General features: G+C 38.1%; 1 protein-coding gene across 4 annotated transcripts in view; it reads left to right on the forward strand.

The window, feature by feature from the left end:
- Positions 1 to 26,781, forward strand: part of USP24 (ubiquitin specific peptidase 24) — a 62,858-nt gene that overhangs the window by 32,141 nt on the left and 3,936 nt on the right. For 2 of the 4 annotated variants that reach the window (XR_010432809.1, XR_010432810.1), the window contains 39 exons: positions 156 to 254; positions 334 to 504; positions 1,129 to 1,214; positions 1,364 to 1,457; positions 1,718 to 1,873; positions 4,214 to 4,311; positions 5,088 to 5,183; positions 5,339 to 5,567; positions 6,328 to 6,487; positions 6,760 to 6,915; positions 7,454 to 7,524; positions 8,302 to 8,462; positions 8,808 to 8,869; positions 9,189 to 9,380; positions 9,611 to 9,728; positions 11,040 to 11,184; positions 11,911 to 12,030; positions 12,258 to 12,383; positions 12,594 to 12,692; positions 12,904 to 12,986; positions 13,215 to 13,356; positions 13,761 to 13,880; positions 14,276 to 14,496; positions 14,936 to 15,060; positions 15,687 to 15,828; positions 16,172 to 16,322; positions 17,590 to 17,685; positions 18,338 to 18,441; positions 18,856 to 18,969; positions 19,693 to 19,789; positions 20,328 to 20,444; positions 21,066 to 21,158; positions 21,477 to 21,579; positions 22,450 to 22,571; positions 23,054 to 23,167; positions 23,434 to 23,499; positions 23,772 to 23,842; positions 25,776 to 25,854; positions 26,430 to 26,505. Coding sequence is in view for 2 of the 4 variants with exons in the window: in XM_064665144.1 (XP_064521214.1) it covers positions 156 to 254; positions 334 to 504; positions 1,129 to 1,214; positions 1,364 to 1,457; positions 1,718 to 1,873; positions 4,214 to 4,311; positions 5,088 to 5,183; positions 5,339 to 5,567; positions 6,328 to 6,487; positions 6,760 to 6,915; positions 7,454 to 7,524; positions 8,302 to 8,462; positions 8,808 to 8,869; positions 9,189 to 9,380; positions 9,611 to 9,728; positions 11,040 to 11,184; positions 11,911 to 12,030; positions 12,258 to 12,383; positions 12,594 to 12,692; positions 12,904 to 12,986; positions 13,215 to 13,356; positions 13,761 to 13,880; positions 14,276 to 14,496; positions 14,936 to 15,060; positions 15,687 to 15,828; positions 16,172 to 16,322; positions 17,590 to 17,685; positions 18,338 to 18,441; positions 18,856 to 18,969; positions 19,693 to 19,789; positions 20,328 to 20,444; positions 21,066 to 21,158; positions 21,477 to 21,579; positions 22,450 to 22,571; positions 23,054 to 23,167; positions 23,434 to 23,499; positions 23,772 to 23,838; positions 25,776 to 25,854; positions 26,430 to 26,505 (4,671 nt within the window). In the remaining 2 variants the exon portion in view is untranslated. The remainder of the gene's footprint in view (positions 1 to 155; positions 255 to 333; positions 505 to 1,128; positions 1,215 to 1,363; positions 1,458 to 1,717; positions 1,874 to 4,213; positions 4,312 to 5,087; positions 5,184 to 5,338; positions 5,568 to 6,327; positions 6,488 to 6,759; positions 6,916 to 7,453; positions 7,525 to 8,301; positions 8,463 to 8,807; positions 8,870 to 9,188; positions 9,381 to 9,610; positions 9,729 to 11,039; positions 11,185 to 11,910; positions 12,031 to 12,257; positions 12,384 to 12,593; positions 12,693 to 12,903; positions 12,987 to 13,214; positions 13,357 to 13,760; positions 13,881 to 14,275; positions 14,497 to 14,935; positions 15,061 to 15,686; positions 15,829 to 16,171; positions 16,323 to 17,589; positions 17,686 to 18,337; positions 18,442 to 18,855; positions 18,970 to 19,692; positions 19,790 to 20,327; positions 20,445 to 21,065; positions 21,159 to 21,476; positions 21,580 to 22,449; positions 22,572 to 23,053; positions 23,168 to 23,433; positions 23,500 to 23,771; positions 23,843 to 25,775; positions 25,855 to 26,429; positions 26,506 to 26,781) is intronic. The other 2 variants (XM_064665144.1, XM_064665145.1) reach the window with 1 other exon arrangement.

Consider the following 26,781-nt stretch of genomic DNA (forward strand, 5'->3'; position numbering starts at 1 on the left):
ATCTCTGCTGTCCTACCCTGTCGTTCTCTTATAGACAATACCTTTACCACCCTATGCAGAGGACCAGGAAGACTTAAATGGAAGATTTGTGTTTTATTCTCTTGGCATTTGCTGCTTGAACAGACTTACTAATCCAGTGTTGTTTAATTTTACAGGCTCATAGCAATGAAACTGTAGGGAGCGTCAGGTGGAAGATAGCAAAGATGCTGAATTCACCTGTGGATAATATACAGATATTTGCCAATGACAGCCTGGTATGTTAACTACAAAGAATTCCCATTCTTTATGAAATTGAGTCTTTTCCAGAACTAAATGGTAAATATTTTCTTGCAGTTAACAGTAAACAAAGATCAGAAACTACTCCACCAGCTGGGCTTCTCTGATGAACAAATCCTTACAGTAAAAACATCAGGAAGTGGGACTCCATCAGGGAGCTCTGCAGATTCCTCAACCAGTTCCAGCAACAGCAGTAGTGTCTTTAGTTCATCATATGCAATGGAACAGGTACAGCCTAAAGCCTTCCCTCAGATTGTGCCTGAAGGGGAAATAGCTGGGGGAGACTGTAGGAGTTCCAGTAAGATGAGACAGAAACCGTTCACATCAGCTGAGTATCCAGTCTTTAGTAATCTGGTTTTACTTTCAAACTGCAATTGAAACAAATCATCTAAATACACAATTGCCCTTATGCATGCAAACTTTATAATCTGTCACCTATTGTAGCTTGTTTGGTGTTTATTCATTTCTGCAGGGTCTTTTAAATAAACAAAACCCATCCAATTTAATTTTGAGATTGTGTATTTGTCAAGGGTAGAGATTTCCAGATTTTCAGTATTCATAAAGCCACAGTATGAAAATAAACTCAGAAGCATCAACCAGCATGTTGAGACCACTCCTGGTCTGCTTTTATTTTGTTTGTCAACCCTAACTAACAGTTGATTTCAAAACTTGATTGATAAAAGAGAAATAAGGTAATATAAAAATTCAAATGTTTTCTCAGCCTAGACAGTAGCTGGGATTTCTGTGGGGCAGATTGGCATATGGATCATTTGCTTCAGTGAAGAGCTCTCTTAAATTTACTTGTAAGAGAAAGGGGAGAAAAAGACCTTTGTATTTCTGCTTAATTCTCAGGAGAAATCCCTCCCCGGAGTAGTCATGGCTCTCGTGTGTAATGTGTTTGATATGCTTTACCAGCTTGCCAATCTAGAGGAGCCAAGGTAAGCAAATTAAATGGTTACTAAATATTGAAGAATTGCTCACACTGCACAGTTTGAAGAGCTTCTTACTTTGCAGTGTGCAGGCATCCACCAGGCCACAGCGTGGCTGAGCTCCTGTTTTGTGCAAGTAACTTCTGATAACTTTTCAGGATAACACTGCGAGTGAGGAAGCTTCTGCTCTTGATTCCCACTGACCCAGCTATTCAGGAGGCTCTTGATCAGCTTGATTCCCTGGGAAGGAAGGTATGGATTAAACAATAACTAATCTTGGTGAGCTTCACAAAATGGATTTTACTGCCAGGTATCTTAAATTCCCTGTCAGATTATAATACACAAAGGGTTTGAAACTCTACTGCAAAATAATGCTCATGTTAAGGATTATTGACTTATTTCCAAGCAGCCAGAGGTGAGAGGGTTATTACAGGGATTATAGGAAATGTATTGCCAATTACAGCAGAACACAGGAGTCTCAAAATATTTCTTCTGTGGCTTTTTCCCCCTAGAAAACACTGCTGTCAGAATCCAGTTCTCAGTCCTCAAAATCACCATCCTTGTCTTCAAAACACCAACATCAGCCCAGTGCTAGTTCAATACTAGAAAGTCTTTTCAGATCTTTTGCTCCAGGCATGTCCACCTTCAGAGTGCTCTATAATTTGGAGGTAAGAAAACAAATTTGCTTCTTTCTACTTGTGAATCTGAGCACTGAAATTTAAGTATTTCTAAGTTTCTTGGGCAGGAGTCCACTGTGATGGGATCATTATACAAAATGCAAAATGCCATAGTCTGCTTTTATGTATGTGATAAATTCTACACAGAATGAAAGGGCTAAAAAGTTCCCCTTTAGAGACTTTGCTAAGAAACCAGGCCCCTCTTTCTGTGATTTGCAAGGTGGAAGGAGCGTTCTGGAGTAAGTGGAAAGGAGCAAAGAAATAACAAAATCATTACTGTTTTTGTAAAATTCCTGCTTGAATTTCCAGAACTCTGAATATCTGATTTTTAGTGTGTGTGTATATATGTATATGTATATATATATAACTTGTCCCTGAAACAACAACTCCTGTTAATTTTTAAGTTTGATTGGTTTTACTGGTTTTGTTTGATTCAATTTGTAAGAAAAATGATGCTAATTTCAGTGCTGTATAAGTCTGCCATATTCTAAGGAGAAGCTAAGGAGGAGTATTTTTACTGGGAAGAAATATCACTATCCAAATGCTCAGGGCTTTTACTGAGAAGCCTCTGGCCTGTTTTAGCTGTGTATGTAGAGTGAGTGGAATACATACAACTTTATTACCCCTAAGCATTTTCCTAAATTCTTTAACCAAAAAGGTGGATTGGACCCAGTAAAAACCTCTCTCCAAATGTTTAGTTCGTGGATTTTAAAGAGGGTAGGAGTTTAGCTGTTGTCACTGTTAAGACACCATACTCTGCATGCTAAGAGCTGGACAGTCTCTAGTTCTACTCAAAGGTCCCACTGTTTATAAGGGCCTATTACAAATCTGGTTTGAGCAACTTGAGGTTGGAGGATCAATTGCCAGCTGCTTCCAAAACAGTAGACAAAATTATTCTCTTCCCTTCCCAGGGTGTGCCAAGATTACTGTAGGAATTTCCTTGTAGTTGCTTTCCTTTAGGTTTCCACAGTCTAATATTAGCTCTTCATCTTCCTACACTGTCATCACACCCCTGTGTTAGAATTCCCCCTTTTCTGTACAGCTGGAATGAAAGATATTTGATTATGTCTTTGAAATATGTTGACAAGTTCTACAACTCAAAGCAAATGGTTTAACATATCACATCAAGGGTGTCTGGTTGAACTGGCAGATTATATTGCAGTATGAAGACACAGTTATCTGCTGCTTCTGAGCCAGAGAAAATAATAAAAGCAAGTAATAAATTACTTGCTTTTCTGGCAAGGGATGAGAAGCAGTAAATTGGATTAGATGTGTAGATTATATGAGTGGACTTGTTCCTCAAGTCCAGTCAAGCCAATTGGAAGATGGCTTTCTGTCAAGAGAAGGATAATGTGCTTTTTTACCCTCTCAGCTGGTGATCTGTTGAAAATATGGGAGCCAGTCTGAACTACTTTCTGAAAAAATGTGCACAGGAAATTTGCAGAACATATGAAAGAGATGAAAATTGAATATTGCAGATGTTCAGGGTTATATCATGTAATGTTGTGATAAGATTTCATGGCTGGAACTCTTAAACTGTGCTTCTGACCTGTGAACCTGGAAAAGATGTGTTTTGTTTGCCCACGTGCAGCACTGTTGACTGTACATGTCAAAGAGTCTTTTAAAGAAAGTAAATAACTTCTGGGGAGTGTCTGGGATTTTTGGGAGGAGCTAGGGGGTTTGGGGAGTTTTGAGGTTTTTTTGGTTTTTTCTTTATGTAAAATGAAGTGAAATTGATTATAAATGCACATGAGATCTGACCCACAAACCTCCTGAGACCACAAACTTCCTTTATGGCTATGCTTCTGAGCATCATTGCACTCTATGAAGTTTAGTGCTGATTTAAAACAGGAGGTTTTGTTCATAAGGCCTCTTGAATTACCTGAGCCATCTTTTACAAAAGAGCCACCTGAATAATAGCAATACAATTATGTTTTAAAAGGCATGAATCAATAAGTAAGCCATCTGTAGGGTGTTTATGGGATACTGTCAATTGAAAACCTAGAAACAGGAAGAATTTAGGCTTTTAAGGAGCACCAAGTGAACCAGAAAAGAATATTCCATGTGCTAGAGTATGTACTTTGTCCTTTCCCCTAACAATAAACTGTAATGAGAACAAAATGCTCTTTGATATAGAATAAATATCTATAATGGCCATAGTTGTCCTGAATATTTTAATGATTTCTCCTTACTGACTGCAGCTTCATGTAAGTGTATTGTTAATTGCTTCATTTGTGCTGGATTTTTTTCTGTAATACTTTTAACCTTCAGCACATGAGAACACTAGGAGTGGTGGTGGTGTACATGTGCTTATTTATTCATTTATTGTAGGTTCTGAGCTCCAAGCTGATGCCAACTGCAGATGATGAAATGGCAAGAAACTGCGCCAAGTCGTTCTGTGAAAACTTCCTCAGAGCAGGAGGTTTGAGGTTAGATTTCAAAACCTTCACTCAATTTATAATGCTTCACTTAGTTAGCAATTCTGTGTGGTTTCTGATTTCCACACTGTAGCACACTAATACACCTATCAGCTTCTTTTTCAGAGAAAAAAATCGACCCAAGGTTGTTTCTTTTTCATTATCCAGTGTCTGAAAAGCTGCTGTAGCTATTATAGTAATGTCACAGAATACATGTTAAACCTCAAAATCAAGATAGGCACAAATAAGCTTGTGAAGTGCAGCTTCACCAATAGTTGTTGATATTTGGATAGTTTAATGACATTTAAGTGTTTCAGTTCAAATTTGCAGGCATGTCCATTACACTGTCCTGTGTAGATACCAGTGGACATTTTAAGCAGTCAAAGCAGAGAACATGCAGTGGGAACCAAATTAAATTTGGAATTACAGTCTCCAAAATTCATACTCTTCAGATAAGAGATGAGGCACAGTGTGAGTGGTTTGGAAGACCTGACACTACTTATTGTGTGAGAGTTGTCAAGTGTACGTTGCTCTTGGTAATTCTACCCACGACTCTCCTCTGCCCCCTAGATCCTGAAGCATTTTCCAGCAGGAGCAGAAAGCTTTCATCTCTAGATACAGGAGGAGAAAATTAAGATGTTGATCATCCAAAGATGCCAGTTTGTCAGTTTGAACTGCTGCTCAGCTGACTGAATGGGTGGAGGGAAGGACAGAGATAAATTAATTGCAGCTCTCTCCTAATGTAAAACATTTGCAAATGGAGTCTGTCTTATTGATTTGTTTTTAAGTTTGGTGGTGAATGTGATGCAGAGAGATTCCATCCCATCAGAGGTAGACTATGAAACAAGACAAGGAGTCTATTCCATCTGCTTGCAACTTGCACGGTATGTAATTGCCTTTCATTAGAGAAAGTGCTGCTTTCTTGGCTTTTAGCATGCAGCATGTAATATTTAAGATTAATTGGTACTTTGAGTTCTGTTTCATTCACTTGCTGTGAGCATTCAAAAATAAGCTTGAGGTTTTTGCTCTTTGAATGTAGGTTCTTGCTGGTTGGTCAGACAATGCCTACCTTACTGGATGAGGATTTCATTAAGGATGGGGTAGAAGCATTGTCCTCACGCCCCTTCCGTAATGTCAGCCGACAAGCAAGTAGGCAGATGTCCATCTGTGGAACACCCGAGAAGTCATCCTACAGACAGCTCTCCGTGTCTGATAGATCCTCCATTAGGGTAGAAGAAATCATACCAGCAGCAAGAGTTGCCATACAAGTAAGGAACTGTTTGATGTTGGTGGTGATGTAGCGGTGTTGTCTCCAGTGACAACTGTGTAACTCCTGCCTTTTCTACAGGTTCTTGCCCAGGCTTCATTTAAAAATCTCTGAAAATCTTGACCATCAGTCTCTCTTTTGGTCTTGATCTGTATTTTAACATATTCTCATAAATTATTTTGGCAGTAAAAGGGAAGCAGTATCTGAAAAGTGCTTACCAGAAATAGTTCTACACAGAAATCTTACTTGTTGTTTATTTTTAGTGACGCTTAAGTCCAAGATCTTATCCCTGGTAATTTTCCGTGAATAGAAAGGACAAAGTTCCTGCTTGAACTTGTGATTCCTAGTCCATGATGCTTTGAATTAAAAAGGATTGGATAAGTTTTTTGTTTTAAATAGCTCACTAAAAATTAAAATGGCTTGATGGTACCCTGGGTAAAAAGGAAATTTTTATGTTCAATACCTTAAGAAAATGTTACTTGAAAACCCAGTAAAAAATTGAGTCCAGTTGAAAGAAACTTCACAGTTAACATGACGAGTGTGCTGTGTTAGGTTCTTGGGCAGTGCTTCCCAAATGGGAAGGAGCAATACTAATCACTCCTTGGGAATAAAAAGTATCCTTGAGCCTGCGTAGAGAAGACAGAGGAAAACAAATTCAAATGTCAACTTGACATAATCCAGAAGATACATTCCTCTTATCCCTGTGGTTAACAAAGGCTGTTGAATATCACAGAAGTAACTGCTGTTTCTCATTGTTTCAGACTATGGAGGTGAATGATTTCACTTCCACAGTGGCTTGCTTCATGCGCCTCTCTTGGGCTGCTGCTGCAGGACGCCTCGACCTCGTGGGAAGCAGTCAGCCAATAAAAGAGAGCAACACTCTGTTTCCTGCTGGGATTCGAAACAGACTTAGCAGCTCAGGTAGGTTAACTGTGTCTCTAAACCAATCTAAAGGAAGCATTTGGTTTAGTCTTAATTGAACACAGTGGAAGCTTGAAACCGAATTCACTGGATGGTCATTTGATGATTCTCTTGGGTCCCTTCCAACTCAAGATATTGTATCACTGAATTATACAAGTCTGATCAAAATGTTGTACATTCATGTTGCATTTGGAGAAGGTTTTTAGATTGCAGAGAACTGACCAAAAGCTGAAAACATCTGAAAAAATGCACTTGTTCATTTCTTAATGCAGGAAGTAACTGCAGTTCAGGAAGCGAAGGGGAGCCAACTGCACTGCACGCTGGGATCTGTGTGAGGCAGCAGTCTGTGTCCACCAAAGATGCTCTGATTGCTGGAGAGGCCTTGTCTCTCTTGGTAACCTGCCTTCAGCTACGCAGTCAGCAGCTAGGTATGAAATAGAATTGAATTATTTGCTGTTTGGAATGTAGGTCAGGTGGGGGAAGGCTTTTGGGCAAGTAAAAGTCAAGTAAAAAAAAATAATTAGAAATCTGTAGCTTTGTTAGCTGAGACAGCTCAAGTTAAAAACGCAACATTTCATTAAAAAGTACAGGGATTTTTTGAAACAAGGCATGTTGTGCTGTGCCTTAGTGAAATGTTTTCGGAAGGCTGACTGCCTGCCGGTATATAAACATTTGCACTGGCTTTGAAGTATATAATTCTATAAGTGCTGCTGTTTGCATAGATAGTGTCTAGTACTTGAGTCTTCGTGTACAGGAAGTGTAAACACTGGTGGTGGAGGAAAACGCTGTTATATAGTGGTGGCAGTCAGTGGTGAGGGAAGGAGATGGGGAAATATGCAAATAGCCATTACTGCTTTTCAGTGTTGGTGGGAGGATGTCCTCTGGGTCCTATGATATTTTAATGCAAGATTATAGCTGATTATTTTAAAATATTACCTTTAATAAGACAGCCTGGTACTCTTCTAGGATCTTTTTACAACTTGCCTTGTGTTGCTGATTTCATCATTGATATACTTCTTGGATCACCAAGTGCTGAGGTGAGAGTCTTTCTCTGAAAACTTTTTACATGTTACTTCTGAAATGTGTGTGCTCTCATAATTTCATATGGTCTGAACATAAAAATGTTCATTACAAACATTCCCACAGTTACGTTTGAATGAATCACCTTTGTATAATTGTTACTAACTGCAGTATCTAGTACTGTGTTGATAAAAAATGCATTGTTTTACATTCTTTAGGCATATTGATATGATAGAAAATGCAAGGTATTACATTCTTTAAGCTTGTTCCATTCATGAGGTGCACAGAACTAATGGTATGGATAGTCTGAAGAAAATACTCTCCTTTTGGTGAGACAAGTTCTGTAGAACTAGTACCTTAGGGAAAGTTTCAAGTAACTTTAATCTCAAAAGATTTGGGTATGATTTAATGAACTCTTCTGAGCTTTTGAAAAATTATTCCAAGTGTTAGAGCCCTCCTAAAATTCATTCTTTCTGGTTTAAGATTATTCTGGTTATTTTAAAATATAGAGATTTTCATGCTTACATCATTTCATTATATGTCATCTATTTCACGTGAAAGTCATTGCCTCTTTCCCCCTTATCTGAATTTATAATTTGTGTTTAATAAAGCATGAGAGCTTTTTACTCAGAGACGAACATGGATTGCCAAATCCCTATAAATGGAGAAACCCTAGCTAGTGGGTGCAGAACTGATAGTGTGGTTTACACAACGTTTTCAATGTCTATTTTTTTCTGTTAGATTTCTAACAAAACAGAAGTGTAATTTTTTGTTTGACAATGACACTGTTTCAGATTCGTCGTGTTGCCTGTGACCAGTTGTACACCCTTAGTCAGACAGACACATCAGCTCACCCAGATGTGCAAAAGCCAAACCAGTTTCTCCTAAATGTTGTTCTTGGAGCCCAACTGCCTCTTTGGTCACCAACCAGCATCATGAGAGGAATCAACCAGAGGTAAGTCAGATGTGTGTTTTTTGAGGAAGCAAAACTATCACAAGTAGCTCTGTGGAAGCTCTGAGGCCAAGGGATTAGGACTTTGCAAGTGTTGAAAGTAGACATCCCTGCAATTTCTAGAGAAGTAACTGAGAAGTTAAAACATGTTGGTGTTTTATTGTTGTCTGATAACTAACTAAAATTGTTATGAGTTGAGGGAAGAAATCGAGATTAAATGTTATTCATAACATTCAGAAGTAGCTATTTTGGGTTAGATGGACAGAGCACACAAGCCTTAAAGGCCACTGCTTAGAGAAAAGTTTATGATTTTAAATTAATCCTTTTTTCTATTTGTACCTTTTTCAGACTTTTATCCCAGTGTACAGAATATTTTGACCTGAGGTGTCAGTTACTGGATGACCTGACATGTACGTATGTACAGACATCTGTCATTCTGATTGTGGCTTCCAAACCTGCCTTCCTTCTGTAGGCTGGATGTAGAATTGCCTTCACAGAGGGGTTACTACTCTGTGGACTTGGTGCGACCTGGCGTGATCTGTTCTTGACATCGGGTTGCAGCAGTAGCTCACTCCTTTTGGAAAGTGAACCAAGTTCCTTGGTGGAAGGTTTACTTTGTACGCACTGGGGGCGAAACTAGACCAGTACCAAACTGTTTGAAATTCTTTGTATTTATGTTCTGCATTTCCAGAACTGCTAATGTTTTTGGGTTTTCTTCTTCTCTTGCAGCATCAGAAATGGAACAGCTAAAGATAAGCCCAGCTGCCATGTTAGAAGATGAGATCACCTGGCTAGACAATTTTGAACCCAACCGCACAGCCGAGTGTGAGACCAGTGAAGCTGATAACATCCTCTTAGCAGGACACCTGAGGCTCATCAAGACTCTCCTTTCACTTTGTGGGGCAGAGAAGGAAATGGTTGGTAAGTATTCCTATTTACTCTAAATTTACTAGACTGATGTGAATTCTGCATAGCACTGACAGATGACTTGATCAGTAGACAGTGCATGTGAAGACATTATAATACATCACCACAAGTGATACAGAGCTATAAGGAGTAATTTTGGTAGTACTTTTGACATTTGATAAAATATTTGGTTATGTTTTTGTTGGTAAGTGTTTTAACAGTAGATGTGGATTGCTATGTTACAGGTTCATCTTTGATTAAGCCATTGTTGGATGATTTTCTCTTCCGAGCATCCAGAATTATTCTGAATAGCCATTCTCCAGCAGGCAGCGCTGCAATCAGTCAGCAAGACTTCCATCCAAAGTAAAAATTTATTTTTTTTTATATTGGGTTTTGTCCTAGATCTCATGAATGCAAATGCCGCACTGAGGATACAGATAGTAGGATTTTATACCAAAGTTGGAGCAATTCTCTAGATTTCCTACATAAATATCCAAATAGCACCTTTGTAAGTTTTTGTGTGACCCAAAATCTTTTCTTTTCTGTAATTTCAAAGTCTGTGCTTTGTTAGTTCAATGATCAACTGCAAGCACAACTGAGTGCTGATTTCATGAGTCCACAGAGTATTCCTTTAGTCATCATCACTTGGGAAGTTGGCTAAATTGGAGCACAAACAGGAAATTAACATCCTAAGCCCCTTGTAAATATGAATCTCAGAAGTTCCACTATTTTCTTTTTCCCTTCTCTCTACTGATTTGTAAAAAAACTAACACCAAGCAAGTCTCCTTTCACCTGAGATAGCTGATAACAGAATATATCAACTGGAAAAAAGAGTGGGATTTCTCCTTCCTAACACAGCTCCTTCTGTTGTGGCCATGCAGTATCTGAAGGGGTGGGTAAATTAGCTCCTGTGGAGTTTTGAGCTGCTGCAGATGATTTGCTTACGTCACACTGAGTAGTTGGTGTTATAGTTGGATCAGGCATATCCTCACTGCCTCACCCAAAAGAAGGTTCCAGTGGAGCATTTAGCAACCCCTGAACTGAATGGAACTTGATATAGCTTAGTGTTTTGCTCCAGCTTTGCTCCATTGCAGTTCATCTCAAGCATGCTCTTTTGTTTGCTTTAACTAAATAAAGCCTTTTCTTTGGCCTTTCGAAGAAAAGGCTGCTGTGTTCAGTGATCCACTGAAAAGAGCTCAATGGAAGTGTTTTGTACTGGTCTAGCTCAGCTTGGGTCTTAGGGTCATCTCTTGTAGCAAGGGAGTTATGTGGTTTAGCTCTTTCAAAGCTTCTTTCCCTGCAAATAAGTCATTATGTCTCCATCAGTGTTACATGATAGTATCTGTTTGTCCTCAGACATGCCACCAATTCTGTGTCTTTCTCTTAAGGCACCTTTTTTGCTTTGTTACTGAATGTTAACAAGTGTATCTGTGTCAGTAAAGGATGCTTGTTTAAAGGAGTGTTCCTATAGCCACTCTTCTGATTCGATTCTTCCCCATTTGCCTTCCCCAAGAAAGAAAAAAATAGCACTCTGTGGTCCCTCAGGAGTGTTTCATTATTTAAAGTGTTCCTTTTGAACATTAATTGTCGCTTGTTCTGAGTAATATGGCTTTCTGGAATTAGAAATAATTGAGTCATCTACCAAATAGATCTCAGAGGTGGTTTTCTTTCCAGGTGCAGTACAGCAGACAGCAGATTGGCTGCTTATGAGGTGCTGGTAATGCTGGCTGATAGCTCACCCTCCAACCTCCAGCTTATTACAAAAGAGCTGCTTTCTATGCACCACCAGTGTGATCCTGCACTTACCAAGGAGTTTGATGTAAGCAAGAAGCCTTTTTTTATTTGTATTAGCATGGTTTGGAGTACTGTGCATGATTTACTTTACTGCTCCATTCATAAAATTTCCATGGTCTTCAATTTTAAATGACAGTAAGCAGATAAGAGTAAATGCAGACCATTTGATCTTCCTCAGAAGCAAATACTCCAGTGTGTCTTTGTCTGTTATTATCTGAATAAGAAAAAAGTATTTCCTAAATATCACAAAATTTGTTTATTGATTATTACATTTTAGACCATTTTCCACAGTTTTGTGCAATGTGTTAAATATTTAAATGACTAAATATAGCACTCTTGCAATCTTTCAGAATTTATATTCCAGGTTTTCCATTTGATTGTTCTTAACAGCTCATATACAAGAGGGAGGGGTTTTAAACTGAAGGAGAGTAGGCTTAGGTTAGATATTAGGAAGAAATTCTTCCCTGGGAGGGTGGTGAGGCACTGGCACAAGTTGTCCAGAGAAGCTGTGGATGCTGCATCCCTGGAAGTGTCCAAGGCCAGGTTGCATGGGGCTTGGAACAACCAGGTCTAGTGGAAGGCGTCTCTGCCCGTGGCAGGGGGTTAGAACCAGATGGTCTTTAAGGTCCCTTCCAACTCAAGCTGTTCTGTGATTCTATGATATAAAAGTGATTATAAAAGCTATTGTATGTTGTTGGAGTTCCATGATTTTTATAACTTACTGGGACAAAAAATACATTTATCATTCTAGTATCTTCCACCAGTGGATAGTCGCTCCATTTCAGGATTTGTGGGACTGAAGAATGGTGGTGCTACTTGTTACATGAATGCTGTCTTCCAGCAGCTGTATATGCAGCCTGGTCTCCCAGAGGTAATTGGTCCAACATCCAGTAAAGTCCTCTTTTTAGAATTACTCTCATTAGAACTTCAAGTTCATCTTAGCACCCTTTGTATATTAATTGTTAAAATAAAAATCAACTATGTACATATAAATATATGTACACAATAAATTATAAGTTGTAGTGTTGTGTGTCATGTCAACTTACAGTAATAATTTTACCAAGAAATATTTTAATAAGGTTATTTGTTTTCTTCCAGGCCTTGCTTTCCATTGATGATGATACAGACAATCCTGATGACAATGTGTTTTATCAAGTTCAATCTCTTTTTGGTCATTTGATGGAAAGCAAGCTACAGTATTATGTACCTGAGAACTTTTGGAAGGTATTCCATCTTTTTTTTTCAGAATAAATAGCTTTTCATCTTAAAAAGTAATCATTTATTCAGGCTTTTCTCATTGCAGACTTTCTAGAGATAAAGTAAGTCCTACTTCAAAAAGTCAAAACATGTAAAAATAACAGATTTCTTTTAAAAAATCACTTTTTAAATGTAGGGAACAACCACCTTTTTTTATGTGTTTATATTTCATGGTAGATTTTCAAGATGTGGAATAAGGAACTTTATGTTAGAGAGCAGCAGGATGCTTATGAGTTCTTCACCAGTCTTATAGATCAAATGGATGAGTACCTCAAGGTAAAAACCTTAGCACTTTCTTACCTGGTTTATATGCATCTCCTTGGTACCTTTTTTCTCTTTCTTCTTTGTTCTTTAGAGAAGAAGGCAGAGAGCCATTTGGCTTATTTTATAATCTGCATAGTATTCAGAAGTTTAAAATTCCTGTTGATTTCTTGGTCTTCCACCCTGCAGTATATCCAACTGATGTCTAACTTTACATCTCCAACAGAAAATAGGAAGAGACCAAATATTTAAGAATACTTTTCAAGGAATCTTCTCTGATCAGAAGATCTGCAAGGACTGTCCTCACAGGTAATGATAAATTTGGTGCACTAGTTACCAAGTTATGTGCTCCCATAGCTACTAAAATATGTAGGTCAAAATAGCACTAGAAAAGGTGGACATGTGCCCTTGTGAGCATCGCAGCTCTGATAGCTGTGGAGCAAATTCAGTATTCTTTCCTAAGCATATGTCTTGTTACTGCAGGTTGGGTAGGTTCTACTCTGTCAATGCCTTGACTGTTTTTCTTCTTGAATTTAGGTATGAGCGCGAGGAAGCCTTCATGGCCCTCAACCTTGGTGTGACTTCATGTCAAAGCCTGGAAATATCACTGGATCAGTTTGTTAGAGGAGAAGTTTTGGAAGGAAGCAATGCTTACTACTGTGAAAAGTGCAAAGAAAAGGTATTGATTCTTAATATATGTGAAAGAAGATTCAGCTGTAGTTTGGTATTTTCTTAAGCATTACATGATCATGCAAGCCACTCTTAGATACTGCTTACTCTTGCTTCATTGAAGACATAATCAAAAGGTTCAGTCTATGAATTTATGTGGTAACTGGTGTTGTAGACTGAACATTAGAGGGATGGCAGAATAGTAAAATAGTCTATAAATATAAATATTCTTTAAATATTAAATATTCTATAAATTCTATATAAATATTGTATAAATTAACATATGTAGATGCATTATAGTCATTGTATTGACACTGCCTCCCGTGGCTGTATTGTACATTGTGCATCTATAGAAGGATGCTGCAGAATGCCTGAGATGTATAGATAGAGGTGATATTCTTGTTTCTTTTTAAGAGAACTACAGTGAAGCGCACCTGCATTAAGGTCTTACCAAGCCTGTTGGTGATTCACCTGATGAGATTTGGCTTTGACTGGGAGAGTGGTCGTTCTATTAAATATGACGAACAAATCAGGGTAAGAAAACTTTTCTGTATGGTGACCTCCGCAGCTGCTTTGTGTAGTGGACTCTCACTCTTCCCATTCATTTTCCTTCTTTTCCCCATATTTCAGTACTGGGATTTTGAGTATGTGGTACACTTACAATATGATCATGCTACAGAAAACAAGTACTTTTCCTTAGAGCTTTTCTTATCTGCCACATTCTCAGGAAAATTCCTTTCAGAAAGCAAGACCAAAAAAACCTCCTTGAAGTCTTTTTATTATTTAACTTCTGTGTAATAGCATAAGAAGTTGAAGTTCCATGTTTTCCTTTGGTGTTCCCGATGTGGGAAGTATTAATAGAGTTCTCATAAAATTACACATGTATGCAGTATAGCATCTTGGTTAATCTGAAAAATCTCTTCAAACAGTTTCCCTGGATGCTGAACATGGAACCTTACACTGTGTCAGGGATGGCTCGCCAGGACTCATCCTCGGAAGTGGGGGACAATGGTAGAAACACAGACCAAGGAGGTGGAGGCTCCCCAAGGAAGAAAGTTGCCCCAACAGAAAACTATGAGCTCGTTGGTGTGATTGTTCACAGTGGCCAGGCACACGCAGGGCACTACTACTCCTTCATAAAGGACAGGAGGTAATGGGCAGAAGATTTATGTGGGACGTTTGAGAGCTGTTTGAAGACTACTTCTTTTGGGAGGGTGTAGGAAGCCATTTGGATCTGCATTGGAAGCCCTTTTCTCTTTCTTAACACTCAACATTGTGAGTGTTGAGACAATAATACAACAAAATGAGACATCATGATACAAAATTCTCAGCAATTCTTAGGTACCTTGTTTGCAGTTTGAGGGCTTCCTTTGACACATAGTTGCATGTGATGTGCTTCTCATAGTGTTAATCAAGATTAATTTTTTTTAAATGTAACTTTGACTGAGATTGCACTAAGCTTTCTACTTCTTGTCAAAACAGATGTGAGGTCAGCCTTGGCATTTCTAGGGTATTCAAGGTGGTTCATTTTTTTTTTTACTAAGAAGTAACTTTGTTTCTGTTGTGTTTCTGTTCTGTTTTGATCACAGAGGATGTGGAAAAGGAAAGTGGTACAAATTTAATGACACCGTTGTCGAAGAATTTGATTTGACTGATGAAACCTTGGAATATGAATGTTTTGGTGGAGAGTATAGACCTAAAGTCTATGATCAATGTAAGCAGAAGTACAGGTTGATTTACAGTAGCTTCATACTTCATACTGATTCTCAGTAGCAGTAAAGCTCAGTCCGTTATATTTACTTTGAGTTACTTGGTCTAAAAATTCTTCTGAAACAGTTTTTCCTTAAAGTCTTCCCTTTACTGAAAGACATAAGTTTGTATATGGCCTAATATGAACTGAATCATATTCACTGTTGTTCAGCACTTTGTAGACTTAATAATGGATATTCAAAAGCAAAATGGCATCTTGTTAGAATAGTTCTTAAAAAAACTCCAACTACTGAACAGCCCTTATTTAAGGCTAGTGAAAATTCATAGAATTGGTATAGCATCATATTGTTAAACTTTTCAATGCCTTAAGGAATTTATTCCAAATACATTTCCAATATCCACTTGTTTCTTAATTCAGATAGTTATACCTTTAAAATATATATGCTTTATGCAGAAATATTTTAGAAATCAGGTTCTCGTGATTCACTAACAGACTGATGTTTGGATCTGGCAAATGACTTTATACTGCCACAGTGTATATTACTTGCACACCCAGTTTCACTTCCATGTAGGAATGGAAAAGGTACTAAGCCTTCGAGGGCCTTCATCAAATGCCCTTTCTCCCCCCAGCCAACCCCTACCCCGATGTGCGTAGGCGCTACTGGAATGCCTACATGCTGTTTTACCAGAGAGTGTCTGATCAGAACTCTCCTGTCCTACCAAAGAAAAGTCGAGTGAGTGTCGTGCGTCAGGAAGCCGAGGACCTCTCCTTGTAAGTTCGTCTTGTATCCATAAAGGTTTCTCTTACGTTGATACCTACATCTTTCTCCATAACTAAGAAATCAATAGTTCCCGTTCGAGAAAGGAACATACTGACCCCTCTGTTTGAAATTGGTTTTCAAGCTGCTTAATGAACAGTCGTTTATTACATTTATGATTTCCATACTACTGTCACTATTGCAGTAAGAAGTTCAAGCCAACTGACAACCTCAAGAAATATTTAGACTGTCATCAGATTTGCTTTAAGATCATTCTGGCTGCGCTGGGATTTTAAACCTAAGCTGTAGATTTGTCGTAGGATTTCATTATTCACCTTGAGCTTGTATGTATTTCAGATCTGCTCCATCGTCGCCAGAAATTTCACCCCAGTCATCACCTCGACCCCACAGGCCCAACAGTGACCGTCTCTCCATCTTGACTAAGCTGGTTCGAAAAGGAGAAAAAAAGGGACTTTTTGTAGAGAAAATGCCTGTGCGGATATATCAGGTAGAGCACCCTGAAAGTGGCAACAAAATCCGACTCGTGTGAAATTTTAGCACATAGTGAGAGGAACACAGTAACTTTGAAGGTCACCTTGAATTCCCTTCTTGAAAAAAAAGAAAATAATTCTTGAAAGATAGAAGATAATTCTGGATTCTGAAATAAAGTTACTAACAAGCTATTATTGTAAGTTTTGCTATCCCTTCTCGCAAAATTGACCCATCATTCATTGCTTTGAAGAAGCTGCAGGCAAATTTAATCAAACATGAGATATGGCAGCAGTCAGGATGCAAGCGGGGAAAGACAAGAACAGAGAAGATGCTTCATTTGAAGTACACTTGAGGAGTAATGGAGATGATGGCAAATTACAGTCATCCTAAAGTTCTTGAGTTCACAAGGATGTAGAAATGAAAGAAACCAAAACCAGCTTCAATTCTGTTCTTGTCTGTTGGCTTATGTAATACTGAATATGTTCTCAAAAGGGAAAACACAGATGTTGAAGGCAACCTTGCAAGTCAGGACTGAAAACAGAGGTGCAATGGCTTTGGTAGAGCAGTGAGAGGGTGGTAGAATCTGGGGATGGTCTTAGTCTGCAAACCTGCAGCTCTGGCCCAGCCTCTAAACACACCATCTTGCTGATCTACCCATGTGCAAGAGAGCCTACATCACACACACAGGGAGAATAAACTGCAGGCTCTATCTGGCCTCCACATGGGCTGTGTCAGGGTATTAATAGTCACTTTTGACATTCTTGTATTCAGGGTTATACTATTACAATGAACAGAATTTGGCTCAAATGTATGGAGAGTCTTTCAGCAAAATCTCATTTGAAAAAAGGTCTTGGCATTTAAATACCCCATCGTGGCTGCAGCTTGTAATTACACCAGGGCTTCTTGTTCTGTGCATCTCAATTTGCTTAGCAAGCCTTTCAGGTTTGAGTGAATGTTCTCTTGGCTTTTTTATTAAAACAAAGCAAAAAATAAGAACTTATCTACAACTTGTTCCTTTTTCTCTTCCCTTAATGGCCAAATAATTAAGTCCCTCATATGTTGTTTTGTAATATCCTTGAAAGACAATCACTGGTTTTATACAAATCTTCGAAGTCTCCTGTATGTATTTTTCCCTCTGCTGAAGTAGTAATTCAGAAGGAAACAGAATCAAGTTTGACACTGGTTTCTAAACACCACACATTTACACAACAGATACAATTGTAATTAGAGAAGTGTATTTTAACAGCATTTTAAATTCTTTTTGCCTTCTTTTACTTATATAGATGGTGAGAGATGAAAACTTGAAATTTATGAAGAACAGAGATGTATACAGTAGTGACTACTTCAGTTTTGTTCTGTCATTGGCTTCCCTGAATGCTGTAAGTACCTACATTTTAATCTTAGAGTATTTGGAGTATGATGGTCAAAAGGGCCACTGAAGATATTTGGGTCACTACCAGGAAAACTGGAAGAGAAGGGTTGACATGATTTGGCTTTTCCATTGGAGCAATTCTTTGTTTCCAGTAATTTTTCACACTGATGATAACATCTATCTCAAAGCAACTCCAGCCTCCTGTTCTAGTAGTCAGAGAAACATCATTTTGCCATAGTAAAATTGATTTAATAAAACATACCTTTTATAATGATGCAAACTGAGCTCTAAAAGGACAAAAATTTCTCTCCATATGAAAGATCCAAAAGTTGGTGTTAATCAACTCATAGTTGATAGACTTTAATTAAAAATACAATTTCTTAATTGAGTTATTCTAAATGGAGTAGTAAGCAAACAGCATTTATAAAATGTATAAAATCCAGAGATCTATTGGGCCTTACAGCAAGTTTGTTCCTGTTTTAGCATATTTGTTAACTAAAATAGTCAGCACTGAAAACTGATTTAGCACAGAAAAATGCTTTGGTTTATTTTTTCCAAATGAAGTAAATAACTTGAATAGAACATCTTGATGTGTTTAGAGACAGCATATGTACTGCAGGCATGTTTCTGCTCTGGAGTAAATCTGATGTTTCTTTCAGACTAAGGTAAAGCACCCTTATTATCCGTGCATGGCAAAGGTGAGCTTACAGCTGGCAGTCCAATTCCTCTTCCAAACGTATCTCCGAACAAAGAAGAAACTCAGGTAAGGCCTTGTTCTGGGTCCTGTAACAACATAGTCTGAGGCTTTTATGCCTGTCATACCTACAGCACCTTGACATGCTGCAGGTTCACGGGAGCAGCAGTACATTCCTGCTTTGCACTGGAATTCCATCACAAAGAAATCTGGGAGAAGGTCATGTTTTTGACAGTTTGCTGCCCATTATTTCAGTGGTAGTGTGTTGGTCATAGAAAGGCTTTAATGGGTTTAAAAACCAGCAAGTTTGTTCTAAAATACTTCTCCAAGTGGTGTTGTCTTAAACTATCTAATGTATGTTCAAGTAAAAATTCTTTCTATTTGGCAAACAAGAAACATGGTTTAGGTTTTGGAGGTGTTTTTTGTCTTTTGAGGTCTTTTTTTTCTCTTTGGTTACCGACAGTTGTCCCTGTTTTGTTAAAGGGCTGATACAGAAGAATGGATTGCCACCATAGATGCACTGCTCTCCAAAAGCATTGATGCTTGTCAGTGGTTAGTTGAATATTTTGTCGGGCCAGAGGGCCGGGAGCTTGTAAAGTAAGTACTGGTAGTTCTGTCTTGGATGTTTTGTGTCTCATGTATGGAAAAAGCTTCCTAATAATGTGATCTGGCCTATTCTGATGTATTCCCAAAGAGTCGACTATGCACATTCTTTAAACAGACACTCTAGGGGGTTATTTCTAGTATTTTCTCTGATTGTGAGGCTTTCTGAGTAATTCTGAAAATCTAATAAAATGACACGATGTATGTGGTGGAGGATGCAGGTGTTTAATTCTTCAAGGAACGCCTTGGAATGTGTTTGTTTGCCTAGTCAGTCCTGCAAGTAGTGGGAAAGGAGAACATGGTGAAAGTGTTTGGGGTAAGGTAAGTTAAATACCTAAGATCACAGATGAATTGAAAAGAATTTTTCTTACCAAGCTAACAATGAGCTAATAGGTGTTTTGAAAATACCTAAGACAAATTTTTGGAGATCTGACACACTTAGAGAGATGAGTCATTGTAAAGAAAATATTATCTTTGAAGTTGCATTGAAAAACAGGATCCCGTGAGAGCTTTTAGAGATTTTTTTGTTACTTGAATGAATAAATATCAAGTGATATTATAGGGCTTATAGTGACATGCAGAAAAATAAGTTAAAAATTATCCCCAGGAGTATCTGGACTGTTAAAATGATAAATAATAAATATCACACTTAAGCATAGCAACCGTGTGTACACATTGATTCCAGCTCTCTTTGCAGCTTCACCTTTTATCTTCCAGGACTTTCCTCCTGGAATGCAGCGTCAGAGAGGTGCGAGTTGCTGTAGCCACTATCCTTGAAAAAACTCTCGACAGTGCCTTGCTTTATCAGGAGAAGGTTAGTGAGTGTCACCTCATCCCCAGCAATCCTCTTGGTTATCTCTGCCTGCTGGCTCTTGCTGTGTTTGCAGACAGAGCTGTTTGAGTTGTGAGTGACAAGGTGAAAGCCTTTTGTCTTGGTCGTGCTTGTTGCTCTTCATTTTCTGGAGTAAGTTAATGCTCATCTGTTCCTACCCAAGGAGGTGACATAGTGCTGTAACTTTCAAAATTTTAAGTTCAAAGTATTACTTATAAACAATTGTCTCTGATTTCAGCTTGTCTTTTGAACTGCTGTCACATATTCTTTTAATAGTTTGGAGTTAGTCTTTTCTTAACATCTATTTTCTTTCTCTGATTCTGATCTCAGCTTAATTTTTAACTCCTTCCTCACTCAGTGAGGCTATAGCAGTAGTAACTGAATTATCTTGTTCCAGAGATACGAGTGTGGTTATTGTTAAAGGTTTAATTTTCTATTAGAAAGTCTGATATGTAAAACACTTTATTTTTAAGCAGTAGACAGCTCTTTACATTCAAATTAATATTTTTTTTCTTCACAGTTAAAAACTCTACATCAATTATTGGAGGTGCTACTTGCTCTACTGGATAAAGATGTACCTGAAAACTGTAAAAACTGTGCTCAGTACTTTTTGCTATTCAATAACTTCGTACAGAAGGTAAGAAACTATTGGGGTTTTTTATGCTTATTTGAATTTTAAAGGACAATAGTAAAACAGCTAGTGATCCTTATTCATAGTAGGTTTAGCAGCACAGTGAAACTCTCTCAGAACTTTTATTATGGTATTCTTTCTAAGTAAATGGCTTTGAATAGTGGATTAGGATAAAATCACACAAAAATATACCAGCAAAGTATACCAATGGAAAATGTAATTTCCAGAGTCTGAAATTTGGGGTTCTGTTTTGAAGGATTGTTTGGGGCTGTTCTTAAATATATATATATGTATATATACTAAAAGAAAAACCTAGCATCCAGGATTTTTGTCCCATAGGAAGCAGAATAACTGACTAGAATGTACTGCTCACCACAGTATGGTTTCTCTCTGTTCCTTTTTTTTTTTTTCTGATATGACATGTATTTTGCATTTGCTGATTCTGGTCTGATATATATATGTTCTCTGTATAATGAGACAGCTCTTTAGTGGTTTACCTTATTGAGATATTATGGGGTTTTTAGAGTGGAAAATGCAGGTTTTAGCCTAGTGCATTTTACTTTTGTTCCTCTGAGCACTAATCCTTTACCTGCAGAGGAAGGTAACTTGTTTTTGTTGTCTAAACAGCAGGGAATAAGGGCTAGCAGTCTTCTTCTCAGGCACTCTGCTCTGAGGCACATGATCAACTTCCTTCTTGGCCCCAACCGGCAGAGTAATCAGGTAAAGTTGTCTTGTGCTGTACTTTGTCCATCCCCATGTTTATGATGCTCAAATTATTAATAAATAATTTTCATTTGGTCAAATAGACTAATCCTTGGATTATTCTATAAACGTCATGCAAGTCTTAGTCTACCTATGTGTGGTTAGCATGGAAATAGCTGTTCTGGAAGAAATGAGCCTCATGTTTTTGATAATATAAAAGTTTTTACCCACTCCAGAGTATTAGACCATGGTGGGGCACTATAAGACCATTGTTTTGGTTTAACAAAGTTGGTTAAATCAACCAAAGTTAATTTAATCTCTCTTTGGCTCAAGCAGAATCGCAGGTGGAGTTCAGCACAGGCACGTGAGTTTGGATATCTTCACAACACTGTAGCACTACTTGTTTTGCACTCTGACGTCTCCTCACAAAGAAATGTTGGTAAGAATTATGTTTTTGTCTTTGTGACTTTGCATTTCAGTTACTTTGACTGGGAGTAACTTTATATCAGTGAGAAAAATACAAAACCTTTGAATTTTAGGCAGTAGTGGTTAGCATACATTTGATTACTTTTTATTTTGCTGTAAATGTATTGAGAGTATTACAGGCACTCAGAGGGTATGTGGGGTGCAGAAATCTTGATATTTATTGTGCCTTCTTCCCTCCCCTGTATGCCTAAAAAGTCTTTCCTCATGTGAGCGAATCAAGCTGTGTTGCTGGCTGAACAGACTCACAGCCTAACAGGCTGTATTTTGCTTAGATTTGTGATGCCTTTTGCTAATCTGAAGGGGAGTATTTAGACTGAGCTACTGAATAACACACAATTAAACCTTTCCTAGTTATTTCTTACAAGAGGCAGAAATATCCAAACAAAGATAATAAAGGAGTAAGTGAAAATCTTCAGTTTCCTGAAGGAGGAATTGGAAGTTATCTTTTTAAAAGAATAACTTAATTTCTGTCTAGGGTCGAAAGCAGTCAAAAATCAGAAAATAACGGGAGAATTATAAACATTCTGAAAATATTGAATGTGCAACAGTGATTAAGAGTAAAAGTAAAGCTCAGAGTACTGATAGTTCTCTATGAACATTTTGCTTTGACCTTCCTGCAGTTCTTTTGCCTGTTGTCACTAAAGCAAATGACACTTCAGCATGCAAGAGATTGTTACTCGGAGTGGTAACGTACAAGCTATAAACTAGCTGAGATGAGTGTTGAGATTAGGGATTACATGGTGCCAGATGAGCAGCAGTGTCTTCAAGATGTGTTAGAACAAACTAATCTATTAGTGGATTGTTTTTGTATTTGCTATTATAGCTCCTGGTCTCTTTAAGCAGCGTCTGCCTCTAAGCATCACCGCTTCAGGGCCGCTTTTGCCGCTCCATGAAGAAGTAGAAGCCTTGTTATTCCTGTCTGAGGGAAAACCCTACTTAATGGAGGTATCTGTTCTAAATTCTGCCCTGCTTGAGCCTAGTAGCTGGTCTGATGGTGATTTCTTTGATGCATCTCTGCATGGAAAACACTAAACATTAAAAATCAGCCAGCTGGGGTGTATGTGGTTATTATTTTGAATCTAGAAGAGAAAGCACCTTTGGTTTCTTGACCTCTTCTTATTCTAACATATCCCTAAACTTAGGGGTCTGTATTGAGAGTTTATGCACTGTTTGCAAGTACCTGTGCAGCCCATTATCATGTCAAATGGAGGTGATGACTTGAGTTGCTCTGACTGAATGGATCATGCTTGACCAGCCCCTTGAAGGTGGGCAGCAGGAACTGAAGGAGTGCTATTCAGACTCCTGGGCCATGCAGGTGCTGGGAGAAAAAGCTGCATCCTTCTTGGAAAGGCTAACGTTCTCTTACAAACTGATTTTCTTAAAAACAATTGTATGTCTGTGTCTGAAATGGTTTTCATTTCCCTTAGGTGATGTACGCGCTGCGAGAGCTGACGGGATCACTGTCCGTTCTCATTGAGATGGTGGTGTACTGCTGCTTTTGCAACGAGCACTTTTCCTTTACTGTGCTACACTTCATCAAGGTAGGGAGATAACCAGGATAAGCCTTCTGCATAAGTGTTGCTTCTAGGCTTTAGTCATCCTGTGTCTTGTGGGTTATAAGGGCAGTGGGCTCTGCAGAGCAATAAGTGCAGTTTGTTGGGTTTTGAGGGGTGTTGGTGGCTTTGGGTTATTTGTAGGCTTTTATTGTTTAAATCAACAAAGTGTCAAAAATCTGTAAAGGTATCTTGTAATTCTTTGGGTCATCAACATATTTTACTATCTAAGTAACTTTGTTTCTTACGTGCAGACTCAACTGGAAACTGCTCCACCTCATGAACTGAAAAACATATTCCAGTTACTCCATGAGATACTGGTAGGTGAAGGGTAAAGACTTGTACAAGGTAGATTTTGTGTTGATAACATAATGAAAAACATCAGAACTGCATTGGGAATTTCCACATCCACATGTCTTTTAATCCTTCAGTTTAGTGTTTTTATTATTTTTTAAATTGCTGTCTTGATAATCCAGTGATACATGAAATAAGTCTTACTTGGTTTTCATGTTGAGGTGGTTAAAACCATTCCATAGAATAGATACAGGTATCAAATGCACCTTATTAAATTGATATTTTCCTTTCCTAACAGGTTATTGAAGACCCATTACAAGTAGAGCGCATCAAATTTGCCTTTGAAACTGAAAATGGATTAATAGGCAAGTAAGCCAGTGGGTGAACGCTCCTGTTTCCTACTGACCCTGATGCTGGTGATGGCTCGTATCATCTCCTGGTTTCTAATCCTCCAAAACTTTTACTTCTTAGGGAAAGCAATTCGGCACATTTGATTTAGCCACCACCACAAAAAATGCCCTAAGAAAACCTAAAATAAGCAATAGAATATTATAGTGACAGCAAACTGGAAAGGAATTGAACTGAGAAAGAGAGCTAACTTATTTAAATAAGAAGCAGATCAGTGTGTATACATAATGGAGGGGGGGAAGTACCTTTGATTACCATAACAGAGGAGCTGTATGAATCCTGTAACCTTAAAAATTAGTTTTTATTTCCTACATATCTCAAGAAATTGCCAATCTTTTTGTTTTGTCAGCATCCTAATTACCATAAAAAGAAACTGGTTCAGCACAGAACGATGCTTGTACTAATAACTGCAGCATAGCCTCATGGTGTGACAGGTGGCTCACATTTGTTGCTGCTCATACAAAGTGTTGTCTCTCCATTGATACAGAAATTTTACTGAAGTTACTAAAACATTCAAAAGCAACACAAAAAGTCCCAGAAGTGATAAGAGCTTATTTCACGTGCATCAGGAGAAGAGGTTTTGTGTGCAAGGGAAATGCAGAATAACCACACAATGCTCAGAGAGCACCTCTGATGGGTTAGTGCAGCTTGAGCAGCTCTTTCATAGCTGTTTGGATGAGGAGCCGCTTCAGATTGTGGCTTTCACCTTCAGTTATTTTGGATTCAGTTTCAGTGAGAAGGAATATTTAGCTTTGTTCTTTATTTCTCTCTTCAGTGCTCTTCTGTTTAGTAGTTTCCATGTATGACTGATAGAAGAAAATATGCAGCAGTGTAAGAGAATAGCTAAGTGTTTGTTTTGATTTCTGCATAAATTGGTCCCAATTGGACCAGTTCTATCCTGTAACTTGGGCAATACATGACCTTTTTTCCTCTACAGAGGTGAGGTGTAAATATTCCATTGGATTTTTATGTTTCAGGAACTTCTCTGAGTTTTGAGAGTGAAAGTTGTAGTTTTACCTCAAAATTTCCTCACAACAGTGAATACCAACCCTCACATTGCCTACTTTTAGTCCAGGAGAGGAAATCAGCAAATAAAAGTTTTTAGTGGTCCTTAATAGGATGTTTGTGCATAATTTGCAGTACAGCAGTTCTGTAATTTTAATCATCTGCTCTGCTTCAACAGTATTAAAACTGGCAATTTGCAGTTCCTTAGCAATTTTTGCCAGCTTTGGAGGTTTCAATACTGTGTTCTTTGCTGACTGCTATGGACAGAGCAACTTTTGAGTAGCAAATCTGATTGTGGCAGCTCTATGGAAATCTTTGTGCTTCTCAGTCAAAGAATTTTGTTAGAAGATGTGGGAATTCACAGTATAGAAAAATTCCTGGTAGGAATGGCCTCAGGTTTTGCCCGAGTCTCCCATGGAACAGTTTCATGGCTGTTGAGTTCTGCTATGCTTGTTTGTGGGAAGAAGCTTTAAACATTCCTCTAGCTTTGCAAATTTTGATCCAGGTGGAAGCTCGTGATGTGGTTCATTTATAGGGGTTTTAAACAATTTTTTTCCTTCAGACAAATGTAACCATAGTGATTATCTAACATAAAATGGATTATAGGGAAGAATAACTACATTAGGACTGTTTAAAATTCAGGTACCGCATTTGAAAGATCAAAGTGAAAATGCAGTAATTCTATTTTTAATCCAATAGAATTGTGGAAGTACTGAAAACTGCCAGCAGTACAGCAGTGTGTTTAATACAAATACTCATGGTAACATCTGTGGAAACAACTTCTACCACCCAACTTAAAATTTAAACTTCATCTTTGTTATGTTTTCAGACTGGCTGGTACACAGAAAGCTGAATTGTGGTTTTTAATCCATGTGTTTCTTCCCCCCAGCTTTGATGCACCACAGCAACCATGTGGACAGCAGTCGTTGCTACCAGTGTGTCAAGTTCCTTGTTACTTTGGCTCAGAAGTGAGTAATTCAGGTTTGAGAGCTTAACCTCATCCCTGCCTTAGGCCCCCCTGTGACTAATTAGCCTACTACTCTATTTTTGGTCAGCTTTATCCTTTGTTACTGGTGCTCAAAGGTCTTGATAGTACATGTGTCAACATGAAGTGAAATCTTCACTGGTTAGTACCTGAATGGATTTCTTAGATAACAAACACTAATTCCTGTTTGTAAATGCAAAGGTCATTCTGTAGAGCAGGAGCCTGGCATTAACACCAGATAAACACAAGGAAACTGTCATAGATTTTTGAAATATTATGATTCCTAAATTCTCGTTGTTTAGATCTTGGCATGTGTCCCAATTAATCATAGTTCTGAAATATGTGAAGCTGTGTAGTAAACTGCTTTGTGTAATTTTTGCTAGGTATTATTGCTCTTGCTAATTCAGTTAATAACAGGTCTGTACAGTTTAAGTCCGAGTTTGCAATGATAACAATGCACACAGAGGGCAGAAGCACGAAGACAGAGAGGTCTTTGTATTTTTTATGTTAGCCAGAATGCCTTGTTCCTGACTAATGAATATAATTTCAATTCCCAAGGTGCCCTACTGCAAAAGATTATTTCAAGGAGAATTCCCACCATTGGAGTTGGGCTGTGCAGTGGCTACAGAAAAAGGTAATTTGACTGTAACAGAGAAACTGTCAATTGTTTACAGCGAGAATTATGAAATCACCATCCTCTAGATGACTTTCTGAGATGACTAAAGACAAAATACAAGCTACTTCATTTTTTTACAAGAACAATTTGAATGCAGCTAGATCTGATGCAATGCAGAGTTCAGTAGCCCTTTGTGTTTCAGGCATAGATACATTTACAGTGTATAAAACCAAATGTGAAATGGTCATAATGATTATTCCTTGCCATGTGGGAAGCTTCGGTGCCACTGTGTTT

Source organism: Pseudopipra pipra, chromosome 9 (assembly GCF_036250125.1).
Source record: "Pseudopipra pipra isolate bDixPip1 chromosome 9, bDixPip1.hap1, whole genome shotgun sequence".
NCBI lineage: Eukaryota > Metazoa > Chordata > Aves > Passeriformes > Pipridae > Pseudopipra > Pseudopipra pipra.